At 32.7% G+C, this 11,008-nt stretch overlaps 1 protein-coding gene across 2 annotated transcripts; it reads right to left on the bottom strand.

Annotated features, from left to right (window-relative positions):
- Nucleotides 1-2,947: 2,947 nt before the first annotated feature.
- Nucleotides 2,948-10,622, bottom strand: LOC114380515. Of its 2 annotated transcripts, XM_028339613.1 has the most exons (12): nucleotides 10,332-10,621; nucleotides 9,563-9,627; nucleotides 9,333-9,431; nucleotides 8,610-8,742; nucleotides 8,317-8,379; nucleotides 7,985-8,044; nucleotides 7,550-7,672; nucleotides 5,848-5,919; nucleotides 5,397-5,534; nucleotides 4,424-4,579; nucleotides 4,029-4,130; nucleotides 2,948-3,434 (listed from the first exon to the last, which is right to left on the bottom strand). In XM_028339613.1, the coding sequence occupies exons 1-12, from the start codon at nucleotides 10,554-10,556 to the stop codon at nucleotides 3,405-3,407; spliced, it is 1,266 nt and encodes a 421-aa protein (XP_028195414.1). In that variant the 5' UTR covers nucleotides 10,557-10,621; the 3' UTR covers nucleotides 2,948-3,404. The 2 variants fall into 2 exon arrangements, with proteins under 2 accessions (XP_028195414.1, XP_028195415.1); XM_028339614.1 differs by lacking the exons at nucleotides 2,948-3,434; nucleotides 4,029-4,130 and having other exon boundaries at nucleotides 4,452-4,590; nucleotides 10,332-10,622.
- Between the last annotated feature and the right edge of the window lie 386 nt (nucleotides 10,623-11,008).

Genomic DNA, 11,008 nt, shown 5'->3' with positions numbered 1-11,008 from the left:
GAATAGCTTTTGGGCTTTTAGATCCCAAGATAAACTTGACCAATTGTATCAAGGATGTGTTCTTCAATGTCCTCAAAGCTAACATTTTCCTTCCCTTTATACCTCGCTTTTCGTAAATGGAAACATTAGGAGGAACGTGCGATCGAGAGTAATATTAATTATATGATAATTTATGATCGGATGAAAATAAAAACATTCATGTTGTTAATAAATTTCAATGAAATACACACCACGATAATTTTCCCTTTAATCCAAAACTTAATAAGCTCACGAGTGTTGTTAAAACTTAAAAGGTAAGAGGGAAAACTGAAAAGGCATACATGATGGATCATTTTTTCCTTCATTGTCTAAATGCGTCACATGATCCATAGCGGATTAGATCATGAAAAATCTATAGGATACATACCGAAAGATAAACTTGCCTTTAAACCGAATAAATAAAAAATAATTTAATTAATATTCATGATCAACCTTATAAAATATAAAAAAATGGTTTTATTACTTTTTTATTTCATATAATTATAGAAGTCTTATCTTTTAGTTTTTATATTTAAAATAATTTATTTTAGTTTTTATACAAATTATTTTTTATCCGCTCTAGTATCTGTCGTTAATAAAAAGTTAATATTGTTAATAATCGTTGACATGATACTAATGTATGTTACACTTTATGTTTTAATCACTATACATAGCTATACTATGCTATATTTTGGTCTTTATACATGCACAATTTGTATGTTTTAATCCCTAGATTTAAAATTCATCTAATTTTATCCCTATATAAGCATTAATCTTTTATGTTTTAGTCTTTATTAACATCTCTTCCTTTTCTTCTTTCTCCCTTTTTTTCTCCTCTTTGTTTTCTATTTCCTTCCTTATTTTTCTTCATCAACACCCCCTTCCTCCTTTTGCTTTGTAGGTTCTATTTTTATCCTCTTTCACACCAACTAATTGTCATTGACTCTAAATCAAAGAGTCTTAAGGTTGCAGGTTTTTTATGCAAATCTTGAACAATACAAGATTGTTTACAAGTAACAATTTATGTTGGCACTCCTTACTATTAAAAAAATAATTTTTTATAACGGTTTTAAGGAGTTTTTTATGACGGTTTTTAACCATTTTTTAAATTGTTATTGTGAAAAAGTTAAAATTTTTCTTGACGGTTCTCAAACCGTTATAAAAGGTCCAATTTCTAAGTTGATTTTATCAAGAATCATCATAAAAATTATTTTTTTTTAAAAAAAATGGATTTTCTAAGACAATTTCTAGGAAAAATTATTTTAGAAAGTTAAGACGGTTTTTCAGATAACCGTTTTAAAATGTCTTTTTTAAAAAAATTAAAATTAAGGATTCTTGGATGATTTTCCCAAAATCATCTTAGAATGTAAATGTTCTAAGACGATTTTTTAAAGAATCGTTTTAAAAAAAAATTCAAGAAATTTTTTTTAAAAAAATAAGGATTTTAAAACGATTTTCCAAAGAACAATCTTAGAATGTCTTTTTTAAAAAAAAAAATTAAAAATTCTGAGACTATTTTTCAAATAAGAATGTCTTTTTAAAAAAAAATAATAATATATCAATGTGTATAACATCATAATCATGTGATTACAATTTGTTTCACACTCGACAATTAATTATGTTACTAGTACAAGTAATTGTGAAACACGGAAATGCAATAAAGATACAAAGTCTCGTGGTGAGAGCCAAATGTAGGAACACTTGAAGAGTCTTATTGAACTTGCAATAAGATAGGAATGTAGGAGAATTACACCAGAAATATAAATATCAAATTTCAATTACCATCACAGCTTATTAATTCACTAACCTCATTTTTCTTTTTCCTTTTGGGAAATTACATTTGTTGCGATGACTGATGGTTCCTTTCCTGCAGAAAGAAAACATGATTCTAGAATCCAATATTCAAACTTCTATAATGCCACTTCCAAATCGTCACTGTTACTGATTTACTTCTAGTAAAACCTATTTGGCTTCTGGGATTATACAAGGTCCTCGTACCTCATTACCAAGAGGGGTTATATATACACCATTTTTTAAAAAATTTCTTAGGCACTTTAAAGCAATTTTAAAGACTAGTTAAAAACTTATAATAACCGGTAAAATGCTGACCCATAGATCAAATTTCAATTTGACCATGCTAACAATGCACCATGACAATTTCACTTTTGGAAAGTTAATTATTTCCTTCTAAATATTAATTATATTAATATTATCACATGTGGATGTTATGTTTATGTGTTGGTAATAACAGCTATAAATTTAAAGTCATTCATCTTATATTTCTTTAAAGATTCCTTAGTATATTCGACAAATGTAACCCAATTAACAATACACGTTAAGTTTATGAGGAAAGAACTGGACTCGATTCCTGTAGAATACAACCTTGACATAATTAAAAAAAAAGTTTCCTTGGTATAGTTTTATTTTGTGAATAAATATTCTACATTTTTCTTGTTAAATTTGGAATCTATGAAAAAAACTTTGAACTTTTTCATCATTCTTATCGGCTTTGACTTGGAGATAAAAATCTTACGCAAGATATAACGTTCATTAGTCTGTATCACAATTTTCAATTAACCTTAAATATTTTTTATAATCATAAAACAAATCAAGATTATAAACAAATCCTTATAAAATTTTAAAAGGTATCGTATGATCTGAAACATTAATTCCATTTAAAATAAAATAAAATACCTTTAAAACACATGTTTAGGAAAAGATTAATCCTCAAACGTTGAGGTTGTCTCTCATAAACTTCTTCAATAATGCCATTTTGAAAAATAGTCCGGTGGCTTTTTCTTGACATATATCAAGTAATCGTATGACTGTAACCTCTACCACCTCTCTTTTAGTCACTTGAGATGCAATAATAATAGGTAGAATGTCCAACATCATTTGTTATTCCGTGCAACGGTGCAAGACATGCATGTCAAAGCAAACCAGCAACTTGATTATTTTAACGTTCACCTATTCATCACAGTGAAGAATGAAGATTGTTCATTGATCAGAATAGGAGTTTGTAGTTAACACATACGGATTGATTTTCAGGGAATTTCAGCAACACGGAATTAAAAAGGAATAATCTAAATAGGGTATCTTCGGAATGTATTTGACATAATACCAAATGTAACATCAGCAAAGGTTTGGCCGTGTGAAGAAGACTTGTGTTGCTTGTTCTACTATGTTTCTCTAGATTTTCCTTTTCATAAGCTGTATTTTTTGTGTCACAAACAATTGTTTCCTCCACAAAAATGATGGCCACAACAGAGGCACAACATGTGTGCTTGTGGGGGGATCCAACAGTGAATAAATAGTTACAGATTTATAACAAAAAATTAGGACTACAAACAAGCATGTTCAAGCATATAGTAACTTTATCCATGTTGTCAAAAGAAGAACCACCTCCGCCGTTGTCTCTGCAGAGGTAACATACATGTTAAGAAAATCACATCAACACAGTACCTAACACTAGGAGCAATAAATATATGGCTGAGAAAGTAAAAACATGATATTAAGGACAAATTAAATTCCTTCGTTTATATTTCAAAGAAAGACGTGCAACTACTGAACTTCAAAAAATTTAGCCAGCTCTGAAGTTTCAGTATCCGCTTGTATCTTCTAGACTATGCAAGTTATCCAGTTTTGAATTGTAGAACTTCCATAGTTCAATCAGAAAATGCCAAATTATGAACAAATCTTATGAGTCTACATTACTTTTCTAACAATGCAGTAGACTTCCAAATGGAAAAATAAAAAAAACCTCTAAAGCTAATAAATTAGTATAAAACAGGATATTGAACAAACACATTTAGAAAGAAATGCAACCCAATAAATGGAAAATAGAAGCAAATTAGTAAATCCAACCTCCCACACACACCACACATGATTCTCATTGACGTCAACTTTTGAATATGTGAAGACAATGCCAATAGAAAGGTCAGTCCCTATCCTAGTCAACATGCATAATCAGTGAATGTCTAAACCCAGGCAACACACACACACACACAGACCTTTTCCTGATTTTGTGGCTTTAATAAAATAGGCTCAGGAAGAACTGCGTTGTCTATATCCTGGATGTACGGCTTCACTTTTGCCTCCAACATCTCATTCAACTGTAGGTGAAATCACGCATCAGTCACTTGCACAAAAGATTGATGGACAATGACATTTCAAAGCATGCAACGAAGAATAATATACTATTTGACAACACAGAACTCAGTAAACCACAGATAGCTTTGCATCCTGAATTTTGAAGCAAGAACCAAGAATACCAAGGACATTGTGAACTAACAAAGCATAGGGTATGATCTTGAGGTAAAAGTAAGACAGTGGCACATGCTGTTTAATATATATGAAATGCCTTTTAATATATATTCAAGATCTTGGAAAGACAAAAATCACCAACCTTGTCCTGACGCCATTTAGTTTCCCACTGTGCATCCAAGATCTTATCAGAGATTTCTCTTTGGGCATTAAGAAGAACAGTCATTTCATAGAACTTATCTGGATCTTGGAGATCCTCCTCACTCCAAGATGATGCATTCAATGGAAGGTCTAGCTCCTGCCAATTCTCTGCAGTTAGTTAAGTCTCATCATGTTTGGTATAAACTATATTTGTTTTATATTCTGTCACCCATTATCATGTCAGCTGCTTTAACTACCCGGTTGTTATTGAGATACTTTTGTCATTTCAATTCTCACTGTTTTTTTTTTTAATTCAAATTATTAGGCACCAAAATGAATCATCAATTAATTTGAACCAAATGAACTCAACCTTCCTTTTGCTATAAGGTTGTCATGAACCCACAATCCTAAAAACTTCAGCTATAAGGTGAAGACAAGTGAATGAGTTTATGTTTATACTACCATCTCTAATATGCCCCCTCATGCAAGAACCCTTTGGGATTGATGCATGGATAATGCACAAGCCCATCTACCTTTTATGTTAAAATTGAGAACATTGCTCAATAGGAGCCATGGTTTAACCATAGAATGCACTTCACAAAGGTCATCCTCGTAACAGTGTTCAAGTGAAGCTTAAAAAAAAAATATTAAACCAAGTTAGACTATCCCAGGTTGGTCACCAACGTTTGACTCATTCACTGCAAAAGCCACAAAGAGGCTTGTCTGGACCAGCTCAGAGGCCAGTTTGTAGTTATTTCAGTCATACTGACCATGCCAATCCAGTCCATGCAACCGATTATATATGCCCATTCTAGCCAACGGAAGAGAAAGAATTCAGCAAGTGCGATTATCAAAAGCACATTATAACTTGAAAGAAAATTGTGCACATTATTTAAGCATAGACAACTCTGGACTATCATAATAACTAAAAAGGAATAACTAGCAAACATAACATGAAGATAGTGAATACGCACACCCCAATTTGGCGGTCTTGGTGGAGGATCAATCTTCATAACCTCTGTCTCCAGTGCCTTCTTAGCCTTATAGTAAGGGACATTTTTCACTATGACAGGATCATCCCTTGCACGGGCAGGATCAATAGATATCAAGGCCTGTGATAACCAAAAAATTCAAAATAAAGCATTGCAAAATCTAATCCAGAGGAAACGATATAAATATTAAGATGTCATAGTTTCAACCACACGAATAACACTATATCAAGCATCCAAGTAATAAAAAAACTACCATAATTATCACAAAAATAGTAAGAATAAACAGTTTTCAATTTATTTTAGCAACTAGATGAATCCCCTGCATACCTACATTCTACACTGCTTGTGTCTTCCATAGCTAAGTATGAACATAGGTATAGCAAAATAGCCATGGCTACAAGAACAATATTTGTGTGCTTGATAAAAAACTTACATCCTGCAGATACTCCCACCCTGGTTTTCTCTTGGCCACCACATCTCGGAGTTGATCATACCGCATATTTTCCTAAATTCACTCAAGAAAAATAGATATGTTTAGAAACAGATTTGACCAACTGTTATAAAGCATGAATGTAACAGTATGATGACTTAGGCTGCATGATGTCTGATGAACTATTGAAACTGTTAATCGAATGAGAGGACAGAATAATTAATTCCATGTGTTATATAATCAGAGAGCTATGCCCTTCCTTCCCTTTCTTCAATTCCATTTTAAATATTAAATCCTATTTTCTGCACCACTTTCCTCAGCAATCTGATATTCCAAGTAGTTATTGGCATACAAGTGACACTGACAGTACTTTGGCCAAACTCCAAAGAATATCTTCCAACAGATTATGATTGTCGGTTAGAGAAATACACAGGATTATTCAATCAATCAGTCCCATGAGCCCTTCACTGTTAAAACACACACACACAGAGATGAAACAGCATAAGTGCTGGGAAAACTAACTTCTGTGCTTGAAAAAGGGATGAAACCAACAAAACCTACAAGCTGGCAGTTTTATATATCAATTTAGACCAGTTATATTTGGTATTTTCATGCAATTCTACTAAAACCAACCTCTGAACAGAGGTGCATGTAGCACTGAGCTGAAAAAGCATAAGAGTGACTTGATAGAAGTAGAAAGTAAAGGAAACTAAATTTTCACTTGCAGGTGTGCATCAAAGTAGGAAAATCAGATCATTAAAAATGATTCTCATCCCTCTGGAACGATTGGCTGGAAGTAGTGAGGAATAGAAATATATTGCGTTTGTAGCTACCGTATTATCACTCCTGTGTAGTGTGGACACTTTCTGATGGGAATCAGACAAATAGTGGTACTAATTGTGGTAAACCTTTTCAAGTGTACACACATAGGCCCAAGAGGGCAATAGGGTCTATTCATAATTAGAGGTCTAGTGGAAGGGGATTGCGTAGTTAGAGGAAAGAGAAGGTTGAGGAGAATTTCTGTTATTTAGGGAGGGGATAATCATTGTAAGGAGGATGGGAGATTTGGAATGAAATAGGGAGTCTAGAGAATCATCTCTGACTTGGGGGAGCAATCTGCTCTCATCTGTGCATTTTTCCCTCTTTTATCTTGTTCTGTCATTTTTCAGCTTTCTCAGAAGATACCATACCTATCACTTTCCTAACCAAAATAAAAGGGTAAACAAGTAAAAACACATTTATTTTATTTAATATTGAGCCTTAACACTGTATTTTCACCATATATTCATCATTTCATCACAAATTTGCAATAAAAATTTGTTTTGTGCAAGTATGCAATTTCATTATTTCTTTTACCAAGCAATCATTTATCATACAATAAACTCCACAGTCCACTCCTAATTTTCAGCAGACATTTTCATCACTACGAAACATGTGTTATAATTGTTGTGTTTAGCACAAAATCCAAGAGGCCACAGCTACACAAGTATTAATCCTTAATGTTTCATGTATTCAAAGAGCATTTTTACAGTTCATACTTCAAGCAATGCAATGCTACAATAGGTAATTTATTTTAGGTTGAAAGGAATTGATTTGAAAAGGCAAATAAAGAAAATAAAAAGCATACTGAAACCAATAAGGGGGAAAAATAATTGATGATAGTACAACTGAAACTGAACTACGGAAAGGAATATGAAGTGACAACCTTGTACTGCCACCATATTTTCTGCTTCACATCATCGTCATAGGTAAATCCACCCATAATCTGAGGAAATGTAATCAGCCAAAATGCAGCAATACTGGGATCTTTCATGCTGTGCAATATGTGCTGAAAAGGAAAAACAAAACAAAACCAAAATAATTATGATTACAAAGTCAAATAAGAGTGAGAAATCTTAAGTGAAATAAATTTTATTTATGTCTTGACACACGTATTTAACCGATAAAAGATTGAGTGAATGTAAATCTAAGATAAAAATGAATTCAAATGCGTAACACAAAAGTAAAGAAATGAGAGTAAGAATGCCTAGGATCAAGGTTTGTTTCAGATGCATATGAGAGGAATCTCAATTATAAATTCAATAATAAATAATGATAATTTGTTAATTTGATAGGATTAGAATTTAGAAATAACACTGACCTCATATGGATAATCAATCTTTTTCAAGACATTATAAGCTTGCCATGGGGGCTCCATAATCTGCACAAAGAAAAGGACACTTAAAAACAATATGAACTAGATTTAGACCCGCATATTATGCAGTTGATCACTAATTTGTATCGAATCACTCAATGACACAACAATCAAAATACCGGTGTGGCAACAAAGGATTAGTTTAGTTGCCAATGCCATCGCTATATGTTATAAATAGATTATTGAAACTTCACAGGTAAAATTAAAGACCAAAATATGAATAATTAAAATCAACAATGGAAAAAAAAAAGAAGCACCATAGAATCAACAATACTCACATCATCTGCTGAGATCCTAACATGTAGCAATCTGTGTTTGCATTCATGACAACTCATTACACCCTGTGCATAGTCAATAAATTCTTCAAACAAAAATCAAAACACATTGCATTTGTAAAGTTACTAGATGAAACACATACAAGATTTACTATTGACCTCAATGTATAATTGTTATCTGGTGTGTGTGGTGGGGGGAGGACCACAGTTTATTCATGAATTACTACAAATGAACCTATTCATGAAAACAAAAATGTTGGATGGAAAGTTAAGCTGTCTTGGAATTTGGCTCATACCGTTCCATCACAAGTTGGACACTCTTTTGAAGGTAATGGTTTCTGAAAATCCAAGGACGATGGTATATGCACCAACTCAGCCCGGTTGTTGGCAATGGCATCTGCTACAGATTCAGCAGTCGCTTTTTCTCCACTAAAAATGAATAAGTTGAAAAACATATAAGGTGTATATAAATTGGAGGAGAATCTCACAAAATGATAAATGAAGATACACTAAAAGAAATCAAAACAGAGGAGAATTATCCATTAAAAAAAATTACTGCACTATCTTACATGCCCATTTTGATATAAATCAGATACACATTTTCTTACTCAACAGCAGATATTTTCTTTGCAGTCCAAATATTAATATATTAATTCAGTGTAACGTTGATGGTTACAGTCAACCTTCATTTTAGAAAAATTCACTGGCATAAAATTAGTATGGGTTAAAACTAATACCTTTTTTTCCCATCTGTACTTTGTATGTGTGTGACTATTTATTACTTAGAAGTTTCCTTGGAGACTAGGACTAACTACGTAAGAAACTGTGCATGACCCCAAATGACAAAGGTTGCAAAGTATTCTTTGTTCAACAAGAATATCAACTTAAATGATCTAGAAGTAATTTTTGCAAGTTTAAATGTTTGTGGATCCTTATTAAATTTTCAACAAGAGCGCAAAATGAACCACGTTTTACATAGAAATACTGACTGTGGCCTATCCACATGGACAGTAACTTACCTCTTCAAGTTGCAATTCTTAACTTGATAATGCACCCTCCCGCTTCCTCGACACATTGTACAGCGTAAGGCCCGCCATCCATTACATGAGTTACAATTCCTGTTCTTGAGACACACATTTATTTAGAGTTTAACAAAAGTCAACAAACAACACTAAACTAATAAAAGATTAGAGGCATCATGCATTCAAGTGACACAACACAACCACCATCAAGGAATACAAAACAGCACCTTTGACATATCACCTTCCTCCCCAGCTCAAATGCAATGTCATAAGTTCCCAGAGCAGCTATAGCCTACAACCATGAACCAAGAACTAACAAGGTGAAATTTCCAGACAATACAACTCCCAAAAATATCAAAACCAATAATCCAATTGATCAATTTGCAAGATAAAATGGTTTCCAAACACTTATTTGGTTTTAAGAAAAATGCACTTTGTATTCGTTTTCAATCTTCATTAATCATCACACTGTTTTCAAAAAAATTCCCGAAAATTGAAAAAAAAAAAAAAACAAAAACAAAACAGACCAAAACCACAGAACTTATTTTCCTTATTTTCAGTATAAAAAGATATAAATGCAGGATAGTGAAATATTTTTTTAGTTTTGTTTAAGACCACATGTATCCTCCATCCTCCACATGAGAAATTCCTGCTCGAGCTCCGGCAGTAAGACCACTGTGAGCAATAACATTCTCTCTCAAAGTATAAGCAGTTGCATACCCAATACTCGAATTCGAGAGCACTAAGCATGAACAACTTCACTGCAATTGAGGGCGGTATAGTGAAGAAAAAAAATGACATTTTTATAACAAAAACAAAAACATTCTCAGAATCCAAATAAGCAAACGACGCAGCATCAAGGAAGTGACCTTTAATCTCCATTTCCTCAAATACCCAGAAATTAGAGAGGGAAATTGAATAACAAAAAAATAACAGAGAAATTGAACGAAAAGTGAGTGAGAAGAAAAATAGCAGAAAAGGGGAGAAGGGACTGACGAAGACGGAGGTAGCGGAGAGCTTGGAGATGAGTTCGGGGACGCCGAAGCCGCGAGGAGCAGAGCCGGCAATGTCGAAGGCGAGAGTGAAAGGAGACAAGACAACCTTAATCGGGAAGTCGAGGATGTCGATGATGTTTTGGCCATAACGGTTGCTGAAAACCTTGTACCGAACCTCCACGAACTGCTTCACCGCCTTCACCAAACGCTCTCGAGAACTCGTCATTACTACACTCACTCGAAGGTGATTACAAGAGGATCGAATGATAGATAAGAGTATAGTTGCTCAGTCTTGCAATCGAAGGTTTAAGTTAAAATATGCTAATGGTCATTATTTTTTGTAGTGATGTTTTATTTTGATATATTAAATTTTAAAAATTTTATTTTGATTTTTTATGTTTTAAAAAGCTTTATTTTGATCCTTAAAGGTTAGTATGTCTTTAAATTTTGGATTTTGTTTTGATTTGCTAATGTTGGTTAACAAAAATTAGAATAAATGATTAATATAAAACTTTCAAAAATTTAAAAGATTAAAATGAAATTTTTAAAAACATAAAAGGATCTAATCAAAACATGTAGGATTTAATGTACCAAAATAATTTTTTTCAAAACATAAGGAATCAAAAACACTAAAACATAATGAATAAAAATGACATTTAGTCCTTAAAAAAAGATAAG

Source organism: Glycine soja, chromosome 12, assembly GCF_004193775.1.
Source record: "Glycine soja cultivar W05 chromosome 12, ASM419377v2, whole genome shotgun sequence".
NCBI classification, from domain to species: domain Eukaryota; kingdom Viridiplantae; phylum Streptophyta; class Magnoliopsida; order Fabales; family Fabaceae; genus Glycine; species Glycine soja.
Note: the sequence above shows the minus strand (reverse complement) of the source record. Positions and strands in the feature narration are given on the sequence as shown.